This window comes from Elephantulus edwardii, unplaced genomic scaffold (genome assembly GCF_000299155.1).
Source record: "Elephantulus edwardii isolate Elephantulus edwardi_28Jun2011 unplaced genomic scaffold, EleEdw1.0 scaffold00001, whole genome shotgun sequence".
Classification (NCBI taxonomy): domain Eukaryota; kingdom Metazoa; phylum Chordata; class Mammalia; order Macroscelidea; family Macroscelididae; genus Elephantulus; species Elephantulus edwardii.
This window is the reverse complement of record NW_006399751.1, coordinates 14,250,761-14,275,216: the sequence shown is the minus strand read 5'-3', so window position 1 is coordinate 14,275,216 and position 24,456 is coordinate 14,250,761. Positions and strand designations below refer to the sequence as shown.

The 24,456-nt window shown below is 36.9% G+C and overlaps 1 protein-coding gene across 2 annotated transcripts in view; it reads right to left on the bottom strand.

Moving 5' to 3' along the window:
• The window catches only part of CNOT1 (CCR4-NOT transcription complex, subunit 1), a 100,005-nt gene that overhangs the window by 12,722 nt on the left and 62,827 nt on the right, over positions 1-24,456 (bottom strand). Inside the window, exons 19-38 of one of the 2 annotated variants that reach the window (XM_006878723.1) lie at positions 24,131-24,277; positions 22,992-23,116; positions 22,261-22,547; positions 15,939-16,017; positions 14,601-14,831; positions 14,095-14,235; positions 13,167-13,346; positions 11,417-11,533; positions 11,203-11,313; positions 10,722-10,799; positions 10,368-10,545; positions 9,549-9,679; positions 8,007-8,303; positions 5,350-5,490; positions 5,147-5,251; positions 4,425-4,544; positions 3,295-3,486; positions 1,468-1,610; positions 376-484; positions 122-291 (exon numbers count right to left, since the gene is read on the bottom strand). In XM_006878723.1, the coding sequence (XP_006878785.1) occupies positions 122-291; positions 376-484; positions 1,468-1,610; positions 3,295-3,486; positions 4,425-4,544; positions 5,147-5,251; positions 5,350-5,490; positions 8,007-8,303; positions 9,549-9,679; positions 10,368-10,545; positions 10,722-10,799; positions 11,203-11,313; positions 11,417-11,533; positions 13,167-13,346; positions 14,095-14,235; positions 14,601-14,831; positions 15,939-16,017; positions 22,261-22,547; positions 22,992-23,116; positions 24,131-24,277 (3,082 nt within the window). The remainder of the gene's footprint in view (positions 1-121; positions 292-375; positions 485-1,467; positions 1,611-3,294; positions 3,487-4,424; positions 4,545-5,146; positions 5,252-5,349; positions 5,491-8,006; positions 8,304-9,548; positions 9,680-10,367; positions 10,546-10,721; positions 10,800-11,202; positions 11,314-11,416; positions 11,534-13,166; positions 13,347-14,094; positions 14,236-14,600; positions 14,832-15,938; positions 16,018-22,260; positions 22,548-22,991; positions 23,117-24,130; positions 24,278-24,456) is intronic. The other variant, XM_006878724.1, reaches the window with a different exon arrangement.

The following is a 24,456-nucleotide window of genomic DNA, read 5'->3' as shown; positions in this document are numbered from 1 at the left end:
AAAGCTCCCCATATGTTGCAGGTAAAGCAGCTACAACAGGAAATGTTAGTGAGCTTGCATCTTCAATACGAAACTTCGTTATTTTCCAGAGTCTGTTGAACACAAAAAATTTCATCCTCACCCTTCTGGAGCATTTCCTCTAGAGTGAGCGTTAATCCTCATCAGGGTTTCAATGGTGTGGAACAGATCTGCCTCAGTAACATGGGCAACAGTCCTTTCATCTACAAGCAGGATTTTTACCAACTGCATAGCAAATGCCACAGCCATATAGTTTAGACCATTCTCCATTGACTGGCAATATAGAAAACACAGTGTAAAAATGGTAATACAGTCCTAATAAGTCTTTATATCTGTTTAGATAAATACTTTTCATACCTGAGCAAGGTGAAGATCATACTGCTGCATATTAACTAGATGATTACGAATTAACAACTCCACAGCCTCAACATTATATTTATATTCATCCCGGCATTCAATTAGGCACCTACAAAAAGCCAGTATTTTTTATTCACACATGTTTAATCATACTAAAAGTCACATGACTGTCTTAAATGGTGATTTTTAGACCAAATTGAGGACACACTGAGAGCAATGTGCAAATCAAAGCATTTAAGTCTCAAAATAATAAAACACTGGAAGAAGAGTGTTTAGAGCTTCATTTTCTAAGCAACGAAAACAAAACCATTTTAAAAAATTGTATATATGGGATTACCAGAGTGATGAGATCATCAAAACCTTTTAAAACAAATGACCTACATTTATTCCTCAAACCCAAACACAGGTTTTTCTATCATGGGAAGGTTAGCACCAGAAAAAGAGGCAACCCATAAAATCATTCTTAGCACTCACAATTAGAAATTCCTTTAAAAAAAAAACTTCCTTATCCCTTATGTTCCATATGGCTTCTGGTAGGACTTCTAAATATTGTAAACCAGTTCAGTCATGATTAATGCAATTAAATCAGAACAAGCTCTTATTTTTAAAATCTGGGTGAAACAAAGCAAAAGCCAAAATGAGAAAAATTATAGGTTAAAGTATTGGAATTGAAGATCTAGAAGAGTTATGACAAACTCTTTTAGGAGCCTGATGTGAGAAATTTTGGATTATTGCCAGGAGTGGGGAAAAGCAACACACATTCAAAAAAATGAAGTCAGCCACCTTCATCTTTGAGTGAGGCATGTTATTTATCAATCTCCTAGTCTAGAGCTGTGGTTGCTTATCCTTGGTTTCTAAGAGATTACATTTCTAGAAGGGCATTGTTCCTTTTTCTTTTAAAAAAACAATGTTCCATATCCTTTTGTTTCACTCACATTTTATAAATTTAGATTTGCTCTGTCAACCATGACTGAGCAAGGAAGAAACGGTTCAAAACCCTGGATAAAAGGGAAAATGCTGGACAGAAGAAAGGTTATGCATGATTAATAAAAGCAAATGAACAATGACTATTCTCCTACGATAGGCACTGACCTTGTGATCTGTTTGTTACACCATGGAGAACCATAGGCCCGACCATCTTGCAGAGCTTTTAGGACCAAAAGGTGGCATTCTCTGTAACGCAGCAGTAGGTCGGCATCAGCTCCACTTGTAGCATCTAGCAATCCCTCTACAGCCTGAAGGAAAAGGAGTGTGCTTAGAACAAAAGACAATATGGAAACTTAGCTAATGATTTAGGACTGAAACCAAACTTAAATCCAAATTACAGGATGCTTTATAATCCTAACACCAGCAAGTTCTCTATTCTCCGAAGTATTTTTTTTTCCACTCCTCTAACACACAAACTTAGTCCATGCTCACTCTGCATTCGTCATTATCAGGGAGTCCTAACTAGGCACTCACCATCTTGTGCTTCAGAAACTAAATGGCTATTCTTCAAAGTGCCTTCAATGTTATCATCAGAAAATCCTTCCCATTTGTAATTTTCATGACTATACTAACTTCTGTAATAAACTCAACTGCTTATATAAGCAGAGCTTTTATTAATTTTTAAGCTCTTTATGTCTCACTGTGTAACTAACTAGGTCAAGTGCTCTCGAGTACAATCCATAGCGATCCTATGAACAACAGATCTTAAACCTGTCCTATCTTGTGCCATTCTCACACTAGAAACCATTGATGTCACTGTTGTCAATATACCTGGTGGAAGGTCTTCCTCTCCTTTTCCAAGCATGATGTCCCTCTCTAATGAACAGCCTCTCCTAGTAACATCATCTTTCCTTCAAAAGGCACTCTGGCTGCACTTTCTCGAAGACATATTTTTTTTTGTTCTTTTGGCAGTCCATAGGATGGTCAGTGCTCTTCTCCAACACCACTGCTCAAGGCATCAATTCTTTTCTTGTCATCCTTAGTCACTGTACAGCTCTCAGATGCATAGCAAGTAATCAGAAAGACCATGGCCTGAATTAGACACACCTTAGTCCTCAAAATGACATCATTATGCCTAAAAAATTTGGAGAAGTTCCCGACTGCAGACTTTCCCAGTACAGTATCTCTTCCTATTTCCTGACTGCTAGTACCATGGGTGTTGACTGAAGATCCAATCTTTTCTCCATCTATCAACGATGTTGCCTACAGGTCCAATAGCAAGAATTTTTGTTTTCTTGACGTTGACATGCAATCCATACTGACGGTGTATTCTTTGATCTCCTATACCAAGTTCTTCAAGTACTCCTCACTTACAGCAAGTTGTGTCCATCTGCATAAGCAGCTTATGTAAGTTTCCCTTGACCACTGAGTCAGCCATGAAAAGATAGAACACGATACACTTGAGCTCACTGTGACTGTCAAGGGCAATAAGCACCAAACAAACAAGCTGTGAAGAAGCTCTATGACATTAACGTGGCCAAGGTCAACATCTTGATTAGGTGTGATATACAGAAGGTGGTCACTGTGTGACTTGTTCCTGACTATGATGCTTTGGATATTACCAACAAAACTGGGATCATGTAAACTGAGCCCACCTGGCTAACTCTAAATATAAAATTTTTGTCATGGAAAATAAAAACCATAACAAAACAAAAAACCACCAAACCAAAAAGAGAAACAAAACAAAAAAACCAACATCAAAATACCCCCTCCCAAAAAAAAAACACAAAAACAAAAAAAAACCAACCAAACCCAAAACATAACCCCTGCAAAAAACCCTAGGAACAAAAAGCCCACAACAAAACAAAGGGTGGGGAAACCCTCAAAACAAAAATCCAAAAACACACCACAAAAACAAAACCAAAAGAAAAAAAAGAGGAAAAAAAAAATTCAAATGTTCCCTTCTTTAAAATTAATAGCTTAAGAACCAACCTTCTGAAGCAATCCAAGAGCAGCTATGGCATCCCGAGAGTTTCGAGATAATACTACAACCTCCAAAAGACTTCTAAGAGCTTGAGCTTGAGGGTTCATGGTCAAAGTTGGTGGCACAGCATGCAGATGCTGCTCTAATTCTGTAATGCACTTATCATAAATCTGAGCTACATCATCTGTTGCCCAAGCTTGCTGTTTCAGGATATAAACCAAGAGAAAGAGAAAAAATTTTTTAGATGTTTCAAAATTGACACATGTACCAAACAAAAAGACTACTGGTATATGCTTACCTCTGGGTTTTGATTAATCTTTTTTTAAAACATGGTAGGAAGATTTCAATATGCTTTCCTTAACTATTTGTTCTTAATACTACGAGGTAATACAGTGAAGGCAGGAAGAGGGAAGTTTCACTTGACAATATAAAGCATGGTAGATACCACCATGATTAAACAAGAAAAAGCCTCATCAATAACAAACTTCTATACTTGTGGCATGTAATCAGCTTCCTGATATAGGCTAGAAAAAGTAAGGCAGTACTCAAAGCCATGGAAAATGCTATATACTCAGTTCAACTGTCAAAACTGGGTATGCTCTATTAGAAATACAGCATCAATTTTGTGGCATTAGGACAGTCATGAAAAATCAGACTCAAATGAGGCCATTATAGAAGTAATCTTCAAAAGTGTGATGACATAAAAAAAAAAAAAGTGTGATGACCATGAGGGGAAAACCCAAACCCTAAAACAAGCAAAAAACTAAGTGAGATTGGAAAATATGGCAAGTAAATGTGTGGTTTTGAAGTAGGTCTTTTATTGGAACAAGTGAATCAGCTGTATTTCAGGAATAACAGGTAACAGTTGTCAGCAACTTAGTCTTACACAGCAAAGGGGGAAAAAACTTCATGCCATTCTATAAAATGCTCTATAAATACAGGAATTAAATAAAATATATAAAAAAGATGTCCTCTTTTTTTCATCACACTGATTTGAAACAAGGAGTAAGCATATTCAACTGCAGATCTGTTCCCTCCTTGTTATGTCAAAGTTTCTGGAAGCAAGTGATGCATTAATTGGCAAGACATTGCAATTAAACTGTGAAATGCTTAAATTTAAGCCAAGGCCAGTATTTACCTTCATGGGTTGAGCTAAAAATCCAGTCGGCTGACTTAAGTCATTCGTAGGCAAAAAGCCAGGCACATTGCGTGCAAACTCTTCATAAACAGCCAGCTGTTTTGGGTCCACACCACCAACCTTAGACAAGGGGGGGAGAAAAAAAGTCTATTTTGAGAATATCAAAGGAAGCTTTTCTGAAAGAAGACATTGTCATAGAATTATGAAAGAGGTTCTGAGGAGGGTCATGGCAACCATTACAATAAGAGAACAGAACCATGAGCACACACACTTCATGGCCCATGGCCCTAAGCCCTATCAGAATCACCTTTGTTTAAATTTATGAAAATTTTTCCACTGAAACTGCCACAAACTGGATCATGCCAATGGTCCTTTGCTGCTGGGAAGTGATCAGATTTCTAACCACTTAGATCAATAATCAATGTGTACAAAAAAGAACACCAGAATATGTGAGTAGTGAAGTCTTAAGTGAGAAAAAAAAATAATGACCACATGAGCTCTTTATTTTAGCACTTACGTCAGCTCTGTTGGGAAATGTAAACTTTCCGTATCTGCCCATGTGCCTTTAATGAAATGTTACTCAGGTGAAACAGATTATGTGCTTTTAAAAAACATTCAGCATCTTTCATTTCTTGAGAAGGATCAAAGAAAAAATTTAAAAACAAAAACCAACCAAACCCAGAACAGGCTCAGTAAGGAGATCATAAAGCTTTGCTACTTACTTTCAACCTGATTTGTTCTGGCATCCGCTCAGCCTGGTATGTCAGCACAACGGGATCACAGTACCTGCGCCCCTCTTGCCTCGCATGTTTCCTCAGCTCAAATTCCTGCAAGTAAAAGAAGTCACTGAAGTTCTTGTTACAAAGCACTTTCTTTCAATATGAAAAATCCCCAAACCCTTAAAAAGAAAATACCAAACACGTACAGTTGCTAATCTCTTGTCCATTTCAGGGCCTGCTTTTTCCACTGCAGTCTTCTGAATGAAACAGCAAGCTAATTCACAATTGTCCTGAGCTAACTGAGCAGCTGCCTGATCCATCATTTCCCTTTGCTGTGGAGATGCAGTCTGTATTTTTTAAAAGCAAAAATAAAGGAAGGAGCTTTAAGTTTCCAGACAGTTTATGATACTTAAAATGCAGTGAGTTATACACAGTATTAACTATTGGCTCTGATTATAAGGACTCACTAGCTATGACCCTTTAAAGTCTATCTTTGTAAACGGAAAATACTTTTGTCCTAAGCATCTTATGATTATGAATGACATAAACACATTAAAATAATAAAGGCATTATTAAACATAACACCTAAGGATAAAAAAAAAAGATTAAGTATGTGCTTATGTGCACATACAAAATCATTTAAATAAATTTTCAATGCCAAAAGAAATAAAAAAGGGCTTGATTCATTTCTATAAACCAACAAATGACTGGATGTTTACATTCTGCCAAACTCCTATGCAAGGGATATTACTGTTGCTTTTGTGTACCATCAAGTCAGAACCAACCCCACTTTATATTGCTATGTATATAAAATTTGTATACACTGTGACTGATTCATTCCTTCATTCACTCGTATACATTGTGTTTTGTAAAATTAACCAGCACCATTGAGGTCCGCCTGCTTTACCTCCTCTTTTCAGGTCCCCTTTGGATCTTTCTTAATTCCTTCACATAGCCACCATTCACCCAAGCCAACTTGGTTATCCTAATGATTTCCCCCTTGCGATTTTCAGCTCCTTCACCCATCCCCTTCCCCTTTTGGGCTTTAGTTTTTGGAGATTTTCATTCTCATAAGAAGAGAATTTCCATCTTTCTCCCTCTGACTGCAAGGGATACAGCAATGAAGAAAAAAACCAGGCATGATTCTTCACCTCCTAAAATTATAATCTGAAAGGAAGCTAAACAAATGAGGTTTATATTTCACCTTCTAAAATTATAATCTCAAAGGAAAATATCGAACAAACAAAAAACTAAAAATCAATGCTCAAGGCACAACCAGGAAATGATACTATCAATGGATGGGACCTTTTAAAAATTAAGTCTCTATGTGCATAAACATTCTTCTAAGTGGTATTGCACTGGTCTGTCCATTTGCTATACAGAGGTAACTCGTGATTGCTGTGAAGCTGAACACTGACACTGATGTGCCAAATGTGATAATGGTCACCCATGGTGGACTGTGTTGGGTGGAGCTCCCCAATTAAAACAAGCTAGGAAGGAGTGGCATCCACTTCCAAAACGGCTTGTCTCCGGAAACCCTATGAACCTGGAGAAAGGATGGAAGTCACACAAGTGTTGGGGACTTCCATTCACAGCGTCGCTATGAGTCACCTACAACTCAATGGCACTTAACAACAACAATATGTGCATAAAAAAACTTTAAGGGTGAAAAGACTGAGGGGAAAAAAGCTTTAGCAATGACATCTCAGATAAGGGTCTCCTAATGAAAGCTTACACACTTCTATAGGGCCTCCACAAAGAGGAAAAAGACTGAGAACCCAAAACCAAATCAGAGAGAAGTCAAAGGAAGCGTTTTCACAAAGGGATACATTTGGATGGCCAATAGACAAAGAAATGCTTAAAACCACTGTCAATCAGAGATGCAAATAAAAACAACAATGAGGAATGAACAGTGTGAAACAATATACACAAACTTTCTAAGCAAACACACCAAATCAACAAAAGCAAAAAAAAAAAAAACCACCAAAACACACACAAAAAACAAAACCCACCACCCCAACAACAAAAAAACCCAAACCAAAAACCACAAGATGATACTATCTTACCCCAGTGATAGTAGCAAAGTTTAACAGGACAGCAAACAATAAATGGAGAGGCTGTGGGGGGATTAGAACTCTCATACACTGCTGGTGAGACTGTAAAATGGTGCAACTACTTTGGAAAGCAGTTTGGCTTTTCCTCAAAAAGATGAACATATGAACCAGCCACTCCACGGTCCAGAATATACCCCCAAGGAAATTAGAACTGAGATACAAATGGAGATATGCACATCTGAACAGCCCAAATGCCCCTCAACAAATAAATGGATTGAGAAACTGTGGTACATTCACACAATGAATCACTATGCAACAATTTTGTAAAATAAACATGGGAGAGTCTTTTTATGCTGAGTGAACTCATAAGGCAAACAGTGCATAAGGGCATTATTGTAAAAATAGACAAATAATTAGTAAGTTGTGGATAAATGTCCAAAAAGGGGGAAGGGAAAAGGGAGCAGAAAAAGGAGGAAAGTGGAAATCACCAGGAAGTAGAGTTTAGCAGAAGGATGGGGGTGGGAGGGCTGGCGTGAAGGAATAGGAAAGTCTCAACAGGGATTCAAAAAGACAAAGTAAAAATAGGAACAGATCAATGATAATTTTATAAAATACGATTGTATGAAACCATGTACATGAAAGACTGTATAAAACACAAATGTACATGAAGAAACATTGTATTTATGAATTACTGTATGCAAACCTATTTTTCTTTTTTTAAAAGGTAATGCCCACTGCTATATGCAAACATACACTCTAAAAGGTAATCAGTAAAAAGCATTGTAGTAACAAGCATATAACCAACTCACACGAAGGGCCGAGGCAAAACTATTTTTCAGGTTAGTAGATATGCTCATGAGCAAAGGCTCCCTGCAAGTAATCATGGCCATTCCAGCTGTCAAGTTACGCATCATATGATGAGCTGCTATCCGCATTCGAGATTCCTCAGAATCCAGGGCAAAATCTTTCCTGACTATTTGCTCACATGTAGTCATGGCAATCTTAATTGATCTATCCACTACAGGATGGACCAGCTCCTGGACAGCTCGTTCAATTGCTTGACGTACACACTGCTTTAACTGTGGATGGGCTTGGAACAGTGGAATCTAAGTGGAGAAAAATAAGTATAGTCAGAAGATTGTGGAAATAATGGAAATCAATTTGTTCCAGAAATCACAAGTAATTTTTCAATTGTTTTAAAGGCTAATCAATTAACTGCCAACTTGTACTTAAATAAACTTAGGCAATGGGTTGCACACAGAGAAAAACAATGAATACATCTAGTGACACAGGATAATCAATGTCTTCTTGACTCAAAGCTAATATATCCTCATGACCTCTAATATGCTCAAGCCCATTGTTTCAGTCACCGTTCCGATCTATCTCTTTGAGGGTTGTCCTCTCTTTAGCAGACCTTCTTCTACCTTTCCCAGCATGATAATCTTTTCCAAGGACTGGCCGCTCCTTGACAACATGTAAAAAGTACGTGAGATGAGGGAAGTTTCACCATCCTTGCCTCTAAGGAACACCATGAATGATTCTAAGACAGATTTGTTTGTTCTTTTGGTAGTCAATGTTTCAAAAACACCAACGTTCAAAGGCATCAAGGCGTCGGTGATCTGATTCACTGTCCAACTTTCAGGTGCAAAGGAAAGCTTGGATCAAGCACATCTTGGTCTTTAAACTGATATCCTTGTAGCAATTATAGTCTTGATCTTCAGGTTGTCTTCACTTCCTGTAAGCAAGGTAGCATCATCTACATAACAAGTTGTTGATGAGTATTCCTCCTATCCTGATGGCACCTTCTTCTCACACAGTCCAGCTTCTTCAATTATCTGCTCAGCATACAGATTAAATAGAGATGGGAAAAGGATACAACCCTGATCCACACACTTTCCTTGATTTTAAACCATGCAGTGCTGACTTTTTCTTTCTGGACAACTGCTTCTTGGCCTAATGTATAGGTTTCACATGAGCACAATTAAGTGGTCCAGGGTTTCCATTCCTTTCAAGGTTAGTCTTAACTGTTATGATCCACATAGTCAAAAGCTTTTGCATAGTCAGTAAAAGAAAACATCTTTCTGGCATTCTTTGCTTTCAGCCACTATCTTGCTGTTGTTGTTTGGTGCTGTTGAGTTGTAAATGATTCATAGCGACCCTATGAATGAAAGGCATTAGTACTGGATTTTCTTACTCCTATACTTTAAAGTGTATTACACAGCGTATTTTCATTTCTGCTCTTTACAACAAATGCCCACAGCTAGTACACTAGAGTAAAGTGGAAAGAGAAGGTGACCAAACATTTCACTTGTAACAAATTAGGAACCAGGTATACGAAGATGATTACTTACTGTTGGGTTTAAAGTAATGTGTGGTGCCAGGCCTGCAAGGGAATACACATTGATGTCATGGTAGCTATATTGTGGCTGTGGTGGAACAGTGGCAGTACAGGAGGTGCTGGTAGCTGGTGTCGTAGAAGTTGCTAAAATGTTAAAAGAGAAAAAAAGCATTACTTCTTGGATCTATTAAAGAATTAACTGGTTTGGGTCAGTAATTAATGTAAATGAACTGCATTATTAATTGAATAACAGGTTCTATCTTCTGTTATTAAACCAGAGATTTGAACAAAGTCTATAAAATGTTTTGTGTGGCAGTGACTCATAGCACACAAATCAATGAAGAAGGCTCGTGTCATAGTAGTTTATTCAACATTTGTAGAACAATCTGTATGACAGAAGTCTACCCTTAAAGAGGAATTTTAGTTATTGAGGGCTGGTAAAGAAAACAAGGTTATTTTAATCCTATTTACCAATACTAATACCCACTATGCTAATTCCAGTTCACATAGCCTACTATCGCTCATAGTTCTACCTGGTGAGCATCCCCAAATTTACAGACAGCATGGGCAACCAGGCCCACTAGTTTCTGAATCCTCATCCCACTGAGTGTATGGACAACAGATGATTAATTACATTTAGTTAAATGGCCTATGGAAAGCCAGAATGAGTTGAAGTATAGCCACCATAACTCTTTAAATAATTTACAAGATCCACCAAAACTCCAATTTCAGCAACATGTACTGTAAGACAATTGTAGTTTGTCATTAAACATGGGAATCACAATTCAGAATTCTGGTAGGGAAAAGCCTATTCCATAACTAGACCACTTACTTGTGGTGGTGATTGGAGCAAGTTCTTCAGGCTGTTTGACATCTTTCTTTGGAGCAGACAGCTGTTCATCTAAGTTCTTTAGGCGATCTTTATCTTTTAGGAGGTTTCCAGGTTTTAGCTCATTGATGTCTAATGCAAGATTTTTGCAGAGAACCTCAATCTCAAACTTCAAGTTTAGCTGCATTAATTTCAATAGTGGATTAGAATATTAAGAAGTTACAATTTCATTTTCTTCATAATATACTCAATTCCTACCCAGTTATCATCATGCTTTCCTCAAAATATGGCCTTTACTGAAGTGTTAATAACCTGTAGGCAGAAAATGTACTAAGGAATAAAGAAGAACAAATTTACCTTTAAGTCATGTTCCTGATGAAGTTCAGCTAATACATTCATAATTGCCATTGTCCAGGGGTTTGGTGGCCTAAAAACCTAAAGAAAAGTTTTTCTGTGAAGCAGTCCAAAAATTACTCTTTAATTTGGATTAAAACTTAAGTATTTTTAAATTAAAATAATAAAAATATTTATGCAACTACTTCTATGGAATCATAACAAAAGTCTTCCACCTGTATCTCGGAAAACGCAAAGCTACCTTGGAACTAGGGACTTACTGAATCCCATAATGGATAAAAGGCTCTGTGTTTAGAAGGACTATGTAGATAATCCCGTGATCTTGTGCTAAAACAACCTCTTACAAATTAGTTATCAATAAAAATTTACATCTGGGAGGAGGGCGTCGGTAGGGAGAAAAGTGCAATAATGAATGACTGGAAACCCTAGGTCTCTGTAAACTTTAATTTAAATAAATTTTAAAAAAAATTTACATTCTACTCACCACACTACGAATGCTAGATTCTAACACTTTGGCAACAAATGGTACTACATAGAGCAGTTCTTGCTGCCCTTTAACATAAGCTTCTAGCAGCAAAGATTTCACATCCAAGTCCTAGAACAAGAAAACAGAGATTTTAAATATGCCAAATCTTTAAAAAACTCCAGTAATAAAAATAACCCGCCTTGAATTGTCTGACCCTTCAGATGAAACTCACAGTGTGTAGAATGGGTTTATTTTTAGCTAATGTGATCATTCCTAGCCAATGTCCCAAATTCTTCAGCAAAGAACGATCAGAGAAATTGGCAGCAGCCTTATCAGATGTCAAGAGAACCTAAAATAATGTAATTAAGAGTATAAGAATTATTCAAGAACATTATCCACTAAATATATGAGAATTCCACTACCCTGCAATTCTGAGATCATGCTACATTACCCAGTAATAATACTTGAAAAAGAATCTATTTTTTAAAAACAGAGTATACAACATATAAATAATTTAAATTCTAAAAGGTACACAAAACTGTAAAGGTCATGTTCTCACAGGAAAGTATATTAAAATTCAGAACTTTTGATAGGTTAAGAGACTCACACCCAATCTCTTTGTAAAGCTAAACTCTTTGCTGTGAGGTTGCAACAGACTCACAGCTGACCTGTCAGTGGGTTTTTTGAAGGCTCATTAATTACACAAAAGGAGACTGCCCATACCCTTGGAGGCGCTGGCGGATTTTAACCTTGAGAGAAGTATGGCCATTGGGTTACCAGACTGTGCCACCAGAACTCCCTTGTAAAGAAAGCAAGCTAAATTTATCTAGATAATTCATTATGTAACACTGGCAACTACTAAGATAATTTTCTAAAATATGCCATAATATTGGTTATACATTTCTTTCCCTATAGCTAAAAAATGCAATCTATTTACTTTATTTGGTTTGTTTAAATAGGTGAATCTGGAAAATTATTCTTCACACTATCTGGGAATTTCCATGTATCCCAGTCACTCTTTGTATCCAGATGATAAAAGTTAAACTAACTGTGTCCCTTAACTCTATACAGCAACAGCAGAATGGAACAGAATCAGCTGTGCAAGAGGATGAGTTAAGGAATTCTTTAGCACTATAGCGTAACCAAGAATGGGGAAAATTTCCATTCACTGGTTTAAAAATAGTGCGGGTTCCTAACCAATACACAAAGTTCTTCAGCAAAGTAGGTGTTCTTCCACATCTACTTGTAACTTCCTAAGTTTTTCCTCAGAAAAGACGTAACAAATGGTTTAAAGATTAAGATATCCAAATGTAATGAAACATTGCCATTATGGCAAGTTTTCACAACCTAAATGTACACTAGTAGTATATAATCATACAGGAGTTTCTATAAAATTATTAAAAATGGTAAGAGAAAGAGAGAGAATGGGAGAAACTAGGGGTATACTACAAACAATATGCAAGGGTGGGGAAAATAAGTTTAAAAAAAAATCAAAGGGTGGTGATGTCACATACACCATTTTAGAATATGTCAAACAATATTACAGTTTACATGTACAGGTAATAAAGATAGAAAATAATGCATGAAATGATGAAAATAAATTTAGAATAGTGTTATTTTCAGAGAAAATATAAGATTATAATACTAACGTCTTAAGAAATTTAGTAACTTACAAGTTTTAGAGCTGTTTTCAAGTATCTAAAACCTAACTCAAAGCTACCTTAGAACCGCTTCAGATTCAAGGACAGCCAGGTAGTTAAGTTAAAACAGGACTGCCCTAAAGGCTTTCCAAGGATAGAAATCTTCAAGGAAGACACTGTTTCCTCTCTCCCACCAGAAAGATATGAATTTGAACTACTGACCTCTGTAGCCTGCAGCTAAGCACTTAACCACTAAACCATTAAATGAGAGCAACTATGCAATCAAGTGTTTTCTAATTCAAAGAAATAATGAAAAGAAATACAAGAGACAACAACACCTACTTTGATGTTTCTGTAAGTTTCATTAAGAACCATCTTGTTAAATTCAGGATTCTTCAGTGTATCAAGGAAGTTTGAATACAGGCTGTGAAAGTTTGGCTCAATACTGACTCTCTTCATAACAAGGTATTGTGAAACCCAAGGCATAAATTCTTCCTTCACAGTTTCCTTTAGCTCTTCAACCTAGTCAATAAACATGACACAAGATTACCATAAACGCTGTATTTCTGTGAAACAACTACAGGACAAAAAGTACTGGTGCTAACCTGTATTCTACCTTGTCTCTCCATATCAGAGATATGTTACATTATATGTTTAGTCTAAGTCATCTCTGAATCTAAGTCACCAGGACTGAAACATGTAGGGTCCCTGTCAGTGTTAAAATGAAGACATCGAGTTTATAATCTCATCCAGCCTAGAACTGTTTCTCTAAATTTCCATCTCTGCAAATTCTCTATAAAGCTCAAAATCGCTTATATGAATAAGAAGTACATTAAAGGGCTCAATTAGTAGAATCCCTCACCATCTCTTAATGTATGTACGGTCCTTATATTGCATTTATCGAAAAAACGCACTGACTCAAGATAATCTTATTGGCTTAATCTAGAACTTCTAAGTACTGTCCAAGCATACAACTAAAGATCTATCTCAATTACTGGGCACCTAAAAAACACTCTGAATGATTTCTGAGAGATGTCTAAAGATGAGAAGAAACCTTCTATCACTTGATTTCAAAAAATAATTTTAAACTTATGTTAATTAATACCTGTAAAAACTACTACTACTAATTTGGCATCAACAGTCTATCAATTCTAACTTTAAAAAAAGCAAATGAAGAAAAGAAGGTGCAACACGTCACAAGTTTATTACCCTACTCATTTTGAAGGGACACAAAATAAGAGCATTTGTAAAGATTTCTATTCATGCTCACCTTCTGGGTCATATTTGATTGAGAGAGATTATTGAAGATAAAAGCAATTTTCTCTTGAATATTTTCTGGTGGCTCCACAATTCTCTCAGTTTGGTCTGTGGCCACGAGTAACGTATCTATATTTGTTGTATTAATAGAAGGCTAATAAAGAAAAGTACATAAAGTAAACAATTTTGAAATGTATACTTCATTAATTCCAAAAGAGAATACAAACATTTCTATAATATTTATTTTTATGGTATGATTATGCATTGGAAGTGTTAAAAAACAGTAAGTACTAAAACACATTTAAAAAGTTTTTAAGCAAAAACTGAAAAACATTTCAAATAGTGGTTACCTTGGGGAAATATGGGGAGGTTTTGGAGATAACAAAGGAGAAATGCTGATCTTAATACTTTTTCCTCTAATAGGCATGCATGTATTCCTGGCAAATTTAAAAGATGCTCGCTAGTAGATAAATTATAGCATTAATGACATTCTGGAAAGTAGAAGACAGACCTACTTACTGGCACATCTTTCTTAAAGCTGACTCCAGTTGGCCGGGTAACTGTAACCGTTTTAGCAACTGTGGTGGTTGTTGAGGTGGTTACCATTGTGCTAACCTGACCAGCAAGAGGAGCTTTTGCTGGAACTTGGGCCTGAGCCTGGGCCTGAGCCAGTGCAATACTTCCAGGAGTTGTGATAGAACCCTGCATTTTCACAGGAGGATCTCTAGACTGTTGTCCATATTCAATATACTGTAAGGATGGAGAAACACATTCTTAAAGAGTTTTTAACACAAATTAAAAAACATTTAATTATATTCTCTCACTTTTCTGAAAAGGGGTTGATAATTTCAGAGTACTCTTTTGGTTCTTTCATACTCTTTAGTTTCTTACTGCTGATCTTAGCACCAACACAGTGAGTAACATTGCACATCTTGAGAGGTAAAGTATTAACTAGCTATGTTACAAAATGCTTCTTTCTGAGATAAATTATCTTCCAAACAACTTCAGTTTCTTTAACAAATGTAAACTTTAAGATTCTTAAAAATACATATAATCTCTCCTTTTTGGACACAGATTAGAAACCTCAACAGTCAAACAAAAAGTGTATACTCACAGGCAAGGTAACTCTAGAGTAATCTTGCACGTTTTAGGGCAGATTTTTCATTCTCTGAAAAGCAATAATCCTTCCTCCCCCTCCCTACTATTTGGCCACAGTACCTGATGCTATTTCAACAGTCCCTACTTAGAAAAACAAGAACTATAAACAAATATGGAAATTTTATAAAAGGATATTTTATATAGGATGGTTAAATCCCTGAACAAAGCTCTTTAAAATTACTAAAACAGAAAGGTAAGTAATGATCACTCATTTTTTATCTTATTTCTGTGAGTACATTTACTCTCTAAAATAGCTATCTTTTCAAAGTTCTATATTCCAGGTTCTGAATTCCAAATACCATTCTAGAATCTTTTGAGTTCAGTGAAAAGCTACTGGCTTATCGTCTTAGATTTTCAGAATTTTTTCTTGTATAGTTTTTAGTGCTAAAATAGTAATTTTACTGATTCAAATGCTAAGTTCCCCAAAGTCCTTGGGTTTTTTTTAGAAAAAAAATAGAAAGAAGACATTTTCATTTTATATAAAACTATCATTTGACAACGAAAAATCAGGGACTCCCCACCCCTCCAAGAATAAGCAGACAATGAGCAACAAATACATATATATACATCATTCATTCTAATCATTAAGAAACTGAAATACCTTTCCTAGCAAATTCTAAACTTCAACACTTTAAATTAAAACAGCAGGAATGTTTCCAAATGCAAAAACTGCTTCAACACTGAAGGCAGGGCACTTACCTCCTGCAAATGATGTGGGAACTGCATAAAGTGACTGATAGAAGCCAAGTGCTGACAATACTGGGGATAGTCTTTCAATCTGAAAACAAAATTATTCATTCATCATTGCCAAAGATTTTTTTCTGTGTATGATGAGACCACTTTCTAAACAAATTACCTTATTTGAAGAGAAAGCCAAAAGGAAGACTACAGAAGCAGAAGGGGTATATTCCTTTACCTCAGAGAGAAAGAAAATAACCACCTTTCTTTCTCCACTCCAGCCTTAGAATCTACATGCAGTTGACGGAACAGCTTAGATGAAATGTAATTAGCATATAGTAACTTATAGATATTTAAGGTGTAAATTTGATGCATAAGAGAAACCCACAAAAAACCCACTTCTTCCAAGTTTCATAAATTCCCTCCAATTCTCAGAAAACCATTATCTGTTTTCCATCATTAGCTCAGCTTGTGCTATAACTTTACATCAACAGAATCAATCTGTGTGTGATTTTTTTAGGGGTCTGAAGACTGTTATTCATTGTATTTGAGATTCATCCATGTTGTCTGTTTTAATAGGTTCAATTCTTTTCATTACTTAACAGAATGCAATACACTTCACTTTTTCTTAGTACATACCTAGAAATCCAGGGCAACATCTGTTACCTGAAATACTTCAATTGGTATACCATCTATTCCTGGGGCTTTATTTTTTGCTATTTCCTTCAAAGCAGCTTGAACTTCTTCCTTCATCACCATAGGCTCTTGCTCATATGTTATTTCTTTAAATTCCTCTGTATCTGCCAATTCCTTTCTATATAATGACTCAGTATATTCCTTCCATCTTCTTTTAATACTTCCTGGATCATTTAATATTCTGCCCGAAGCATCCTTGATTACAGCAACTCTAGGTTTGAATCTGTTCTTCAGTTCCTTGAGCTCAAGAAATGCTGAGCGAGTTCGGCCCTTTTGATTTTCTGACTCTAGTTCCTCGCACATTTCCTTGTAGTATTTTGCTTTGTCATTCCGAGCAGCCTTTTGGAATCTTCTGTTCAGCTCTTTAGTATCTTGAATTCTTCCTTGTGCTTTGGCTTCTCTACGCTCCAGTGCAATCTTCAGAGTTTCTTCTGACATCCATTTTGGTCTTTTCTTCCTCTTCTGTCTTTGTAATGACCGTTTACACTCTTCCTGAATGATATCTTTGACATCCTCCCACAACTCATCTGGTCTTCGCTCGTTAGTGTTCAAGGCCTCAAACCCGTTCCTGAGATGATTCTTAAATTCAGGTGGTATGAAATCAAAGTCATATTTTGGCTCCTGTGGATTTGGTTTAAGTTTCCTCAGCTTCAGCTTGAATTTGCATATGAGTAATTGGTGGTCTGTTCCACAATCAGCCCCCGGCCTAGTTTTCACAGCTGATATTGAGCTTCTCCAGCGGTTCCTTCCACAGATGTATTTCAGATAACAGATGGATCTGTTTGTTTTCCTGGCAGTCCAGGGTACATTCAGTACCCTTCTCCAGCACCACAGCTCAAAAGCATCCACTCTCCTTCTGTCCTCCCTAGTCAGGAAAACAAACAGATCCATCTTGGAGAGGATTAAACCAAGCTGCTCCTTGGAGGCAAGGATTCTGGGGCTTCGTCTGACATACTTTGGACATGTTGCCAGGAGGGACGGGTCCTTGGAGAGGGACATCATGCTTCGGAGGGTGGAGGGACAGCGCAGGAGGGGAAGACCCTCTATGAGATGGATTGATTTGGTGACTGGGGTAATCGGGATGGGTGTGCCAGAGGCGGTGCGGTTGGCACAGGATAGAGCAGGGTTTAGAGCTGTTGTGCATAGGGTCGCTATGAGTCGGAAACGCCTCGATGGCACATAACAACAACAACATACCTAGAAATAGAATAGCTAAGTCGTTTGGTAAGAATATAACATACCGAACAAACTGGGAAACTATTTTCTCGTTAATGGTCTCATACCCTCATCAATACTTGATATGGTCATTCTTGTAATTTGCTCATAGTTGTTCACATTCTGGCAAATACAAGCTAGAGAGTCAATCTTCATTTTAGCCATCATATGGGAACACTGACAGTCTAGGGAGTTTTGTTGTCAACACAAAAGAAACACTTTTTATCCACCAGTGGCTTTGGGAAGAGAGATGGGCATTCTTTTCCTATGCAATTTACAGCCTCCTAAAAAAAAAACCACCATAAAGTCAGGTATGAGTTGGTTCAGTCTAGACAGCAATTCTAATGAGTGACTAAGTATGAGAATAGAGGCTCTACTGGTACAGTTGTATAAGCTGTGTAACTCAAAATGAAACCAAATGCACCAGCCACTCTACTAGAAAGAAGATAGGCAGTCTCCTTGAATTAACATTTACCACTCTGGAAATATGACAAGGGTGGCTAATAATCATAATCAACAAATGGCAGCAAAATTGGTTCTGAATAAACAACTTCATGCTGGAGAAAGTGAAATCAGGGTGCTCCTTAGAAGCAAGGATGGTGAATACTAGGCACACTTTCATGAGGCACCCGACATTGGAGGACTTCATGGTTGAAAGGTCAGAAAGTGAACATAAGAGAGAAAGACCTTCAAGAAGACGGACGGACACAGTGTGGCAACAGATCAGGTGTTGGAGATGGAAAGGACAGGACAGGACATGTTTGAGATCAATCAACCTTAAAAGACGATGACGACTAATTACATCGAGCATCCTCTTTGGTGAAATGTCTCTTCAAACTGTTTAGTGCATTTGAAATTGGCTATTTCTCAATACTGTTTGTTATTTTGATGGCTCTCTACCTTTCTGGATGAGAAGTTCTTTTTCTCAAATATGTGACTGAAAAAGATTTCCTTTTAAGTCTGTAATTTGTTCATGTATTGTCTTTCAAAAGTGAAGTGTCTTTTTACCATGAAGACATGATTTCTGCTACACACTTTGCGGGATCTAGCAGTGTAGTAGCAGCTCAATCACACACAATCAGTGTAGTAGTAAGGAGTGGTGCTGGCAAGTCACATGCAGGCAGTTCTAGCATGTGGCTGCAAATTGCACTGCTAACCTAAAGTCTGAGCATCTCTGGAAACTCGAATCCACCAGCAAATCTGAAGGAGAAAGTGAGAAGTCTCCTCCCACAGCGATTCAGTCTTAGTATCCTGATGGAGGGTTGCTATGAGCAGGAATTAACTCAATGGCAGTGAATTTAAGGTTTGATAAATTATGTAGTTGCTACTTAAAATCTCTGCCTCAGTGGAGATTTCAAAGGTCTCCTGTATTTTCTTCTAACAGTGTTGTGGCTTTAAATGTAGGTCTCTTTCTCGTCTAAATTCTTTCTTGTGATAAAACAATAAATACATCATTACAACAGTGTCTGTGTGTACAATTTAGGAACACTATTTATATTCTAAGTTATTCTCATCCTCTTTTCCTGAGTTGTTCCTTATTTATATAAACTCAGCTGTCCCCAAAGGTTCCTATCTTTCATTCTGCTTGTTCATTTGCTGCAAGCAGTTCCTGCTTTAAGTGTGAAAGAGTAGAAATAGAAATGTCCTTTTAAAAACCAAAGTATGTCTTGATCCAAGTCATGGTATTTTCTTTCTTGAGGATATAATCTTATTACTTTGAGTAGAATTTTATACATTGGTTTTTCATTCTTTCAATCATACATATTTTAAGAACTATAATTTTACCTATTTATTAAATGTGACAATCCTTCTCTCCCTTCCTATCCCTAACAACAATGGAAGAGTCTATGTGTAAGCCTTTTTAAAAAAAATATATTATTCCATAAGTCCTTCTGTGATCTGCTTATCACTCAGCAAACCTTTTATCTACATGCATTCATATTATGTAATGTTCTATGAATTCCTTCTTGGTTTTCAGTGTTGGAAAGTACTCCAATAACAACTTCTTTAACTATTCATTCATCTGCTGATACTTTTGTTCCCATCTCTTTGCTATTGCAATGAACATGAATGCTGTTTTGTCTGTTTCTTTAGCAGCTCTACAGGTAGTAGTGGATCGCTTCATCAAATGGCATTTCTATTCCCAACTTTGTAAAGAAATGCCAATCTGCTTTGCATAGTGACTGCACCATTAGCAGCTGTTTTCTCAAAATGAAAGAACTAAACAAATTCAAGCCATGAGTTGCAATACTTAGAGATGCTATACCCAAAATATTGAATGATCCAAAAGCATCAAAAGATGGTGAGAAAACAGAGTCATGGTACCAAAAAACAACTGACTGACAGTGAAAAATTTCAGCAATTACCACATGAACAAGAACAAACAGTAAAGAAGAAAGAAGGTGAAGCTACACTGAAGGAATCAGCAAAAAAATAAGGCCCCAGGGATCACTGGGATATGGACTGAAATGTTTCAAATGGAAGCTCCAGCTGTGGATGTGCTCACCAGTCTATTTAAGGAAATTTGGAGGCAGCTGTCTAGCTGACTGACTGGAAGATCCTTAGATGTACCCATTCCCAAGGAAAGTAAACCAAAAATATGTAGAATTATTGAACGATATCCGTAATATAACACACAAACAAAATACTGAAGATCATTCAGAAACTGCTAGAACAGAACATAGTCAAGATAACCACCAGAAGCTCAAGCTGTATTTATAAAAGGCACCAGGGATATCACGGCTGCTATCAGATAGATCCAGGCTGAAAGCAAACAATACCAGAGAAATGTCTATTTGTGCTTTATTGACTATGCAAAGGCATTTGACTGTATGAGCCATAAAAAGTTATGGCTAAAAAGAATGGGACTTCTAGAACACTAACGGTGCCCATCCATGACCTAGACCAAGAAGCTTTGTGTGAACAGAGCACGGGAACACTACATGGTTCAAAATTAAGAAAGGCATGTGTCAAGTCTGTATCCTTTCACCACACCTATTCAATCTGTAATGCTGAGCAAATTATTCAAGAAGTTGGGAGTTCAAGAACAATGTGGTATCAGGATCAGAGGCAGACATCAATAATCTACATTATGCAGATGATACAGTCTTGCTCAAAGTAAGGAAGACTTGAAACACTTGCTGCAGAATATCAAACATTGCAGCCTTCAATATGGATTGTATCGCAACATCAAGAAAATAATCATTCTCACCACTGAAGCCATAGGGTACGTCAAAATAGAGAGAAAAAAGATTTCAAACTGTGGATACCTTCATCTTAACTTGGTTCCACAATCAATATACTACGTAGGTCCAGTAGTCACATAGGGAGATGGAATGTACAGGGAAAAGTCTGCAGTCAGGAAGCTCTCCAAATTACTGAGGAGCAATGGTGTTAGTTTGAGGATTAAGATACATATGATTCAGGTCATGGTCTTTTCAATCACTTGCTATGTTGCTGAGAACTAGATAACGAATAAGGATGAAAGAAGCCTTTGAACTGTGAAGCTGGAGAAAGAGTAGGGCTGCCAAAAGAACAAACAGATGTATCCTGGAGAAGGAGCCAGGGTACTCCTTGAGGCAAAGATGTCTCATATTTGTCAAGTAATATGAGGTGGGTTTGACCTACTAACATTTTAGTTAGGAGGCCAATGCTTAATCCACCAAGCTTCCCAAGTGAAAAGAGTCAATGTCAAAAAGACTTCACAGTATTTGAAGCCATTTATATGCCACGTCAGAAAAGGCAAAGCTACAGGGAGAAACTACTGATTTCCAAGGATTAAAGAGTGATGAAAGAGGGCTGACTAAAGACAGGTCAATAAAGGGTGCAAGAAATATTCTGCATGTTAACTGTGGTGATGGTTACAAACCTATGTCAATTTATCAAAATTTAAAGAACTGTGTATCAAAAAAAGGGTGACTTGTACTGCACACACATCATAACTGAAACATAAAAATCTTGCTATCTCTATTTATAAATTATCTTCCACTTGATACTGTAACAACAGTGAATGGTCTGAAATTCTTCCTATCCTACTTCACAGTTGATTACTACATATACATGTTGTTGTTGTTGTTAAGTGCCATCGAGTTGCAGGTGACTCACAGAGACCCTATGAAGAAGAGTCCTCGATGCTTTGGTGCCTTTCATCCTCTCTCCAGGTTCATAGGGTTTCTGGAGGCAAGCTATTATGGAAGTGGATGCCACTCCTCCTTCCAAGCTTGTTTTCATCGGGGAGCTCCACCCCACTCACTCTCTGTCCACATTGGGTAGCCAACCATTAACGCATTTGACACATCCGTGTCACAGTGTTCAGCCTCACAGCATACAGGCCTTTTTATATGAGGCCTGACATTAGTTAATTATTAATTCATAAATTATAGTATTATTTTTCATATTAAAAGGGAATTCTGTGAGAAACCTAACTACTCACCTATTTTTAAATCTATCTAAAGCAGCAATCCCAAAATAATACATTTTGGATCCAAAAGGCTTGCGTAAGGCTTCAAGAACGTATCTCAGGGCCAGACCTAAGGCCATGTAAGTGACTAGTCCTTTTTCAATTATCCCACCAAACAGACAAGCTGTTATATGTAGTTCTTTATCTGGGTACTGTGGGAAAAACCGATATTCTTCAAACAAGTTCCTCAGCATACAGTTAAATACTTCTCGTTCTCTCTTTATAGTAGAGTCTTTAAATCTCTGTAGCATTTCTAATACCTGGAAAAACAAAATATATACATAAAATATTACTAAAAGCCTTCTTACTCTTAATGGAAGGCTTACTAATTTCAAGTTTCTAAAAAAATACCAATTTTGAGACAATTCATTTGAGAGATACAAAGACTTTATCAAAGCACATTGCTTTAACCTAGATTTAAAAACAAAACATCTGGGGAGAGGGATTGTATAACAATGAAAGATTTTTTCTTTTATTTTTCAAAGAGAAGAGCAAACTGAGGGGGAGGTTGAACAGGGAGAAAAGTGCAGCAATGAATGAATGGAAATCCAAAGTCTCTGTAAATCTTCATTTTAAATGTGCCCCCCCCCAAATAAAAGACTATTTGTTCACACACCCCCCTCCCAAAAATCCCACCAAAAACAAAACCACTCACAAAACTAGAAAATCTATGCAAGATGAATTTGAGCATCACAGACACTCACCTCATCAACAGACATGGTAGGATGTGGTGGGTGATTATATATTCTCTGGAAATAACTGTTTGCTTCATCATCTATCTCTTTGCTAAAGTGCTGATTTGCCTCTGGCCACACCTGAGACAAGTCCGCTGTTGGAAATAGAAAAATAACCAATGAACATAAACCTTTTCTCCATTTCCCCATACAACACACAGTGAACCAGAAGATCAATGGAGATTTAGTTTTAAGGAGAAAAGTATAGAAATCGAAAAAAGTATTAAATGAACAAGTTTCAGCATGAAAAGTGTTCTTGGGTAGACAGAAAAGATTTTAACAAAACTACCTTATATTTTCCTAATCAGGACAAAAAATTTCCAATACTATTTTTACCCTTAACAACCTTACTCAACTTTAAAAAAAATCCTTACTATTTTACAATAAAAATGACATTTAACATACAAGAATTAATGCAATGCACAACAAACTGATTTCAAAACACAAAGCATGCTACAAAACATAACATTCAGACAAGCCTTTCACACTAGTAGAGTCAAGTTGCCTGGTATACTGCTTTAAAATCCTACATCATGAATGTTTATTCCCAATCACAAGTAGGGTATTCACTTACAGGGCCTTATACCTATACATCTGACTCAGGGATTATAAAATTATTAAGAAGGGAAAATTTACATAAATTTACATATGTATATAAAACCTTAAGTCTCTTTTATAACCTGCTAGTTTAAAAACAAATCTGAAATTATATGCACAAATTAAATAACTGATAATCGTATAGTCTCATCATCACAATCAAATTAGTCAATTTCTTCCCACTGGTCAAGGAAACCAGGAAACTCTGGTGGTGCAGTCCACAGTGTGATGCACTGCTAATCAAAGACTGTGTGTCTAGCAATTCGAATAGCTGCTCTGAGGGACAAAGACTCCTCCCGTTGATTTACAGCCTCAAGAGAGTCTAAATCGTGAGTCAGAGCCAACTCAATGTGAGTGAGCAAGTATAAGTGGTCTAGGAAGTTGTCAACAGACAGACCTATCTATAATACACTAAGTTAATTTGTTCCCTTGCAACTTATAGGTGTAACTGGACACAATAAACTTATGTGGATCAGTCATTCTTCACAATCACAGACAACACTACCACTTACAAGGTTTCATCTTACTCTGCTGGAATGTAGGCTGGTTCAGTCCAGATGTGCCCAGTTTTCTCTGTACAAAAGGGTCGTTATTCACTGCAGGAAGTCCAAGAGCCCCGGTTCCTATACCAGTCAAGCTGCCTGTGCCAATACCGCCTACTAGAAAGAATGAAGGCAGCCAGAAATCCTATCATTACTCATATTCTTGACTTTATCTCAAGATACGTTTCTTTAAATCAATAAAAACACTCTATGTCCATTCAATTTCACAACTAAGCATCTAATAAAATTAGAATAGAAAATGTTATTATTTCTTACTATTTAAGTTTCCTTGCATT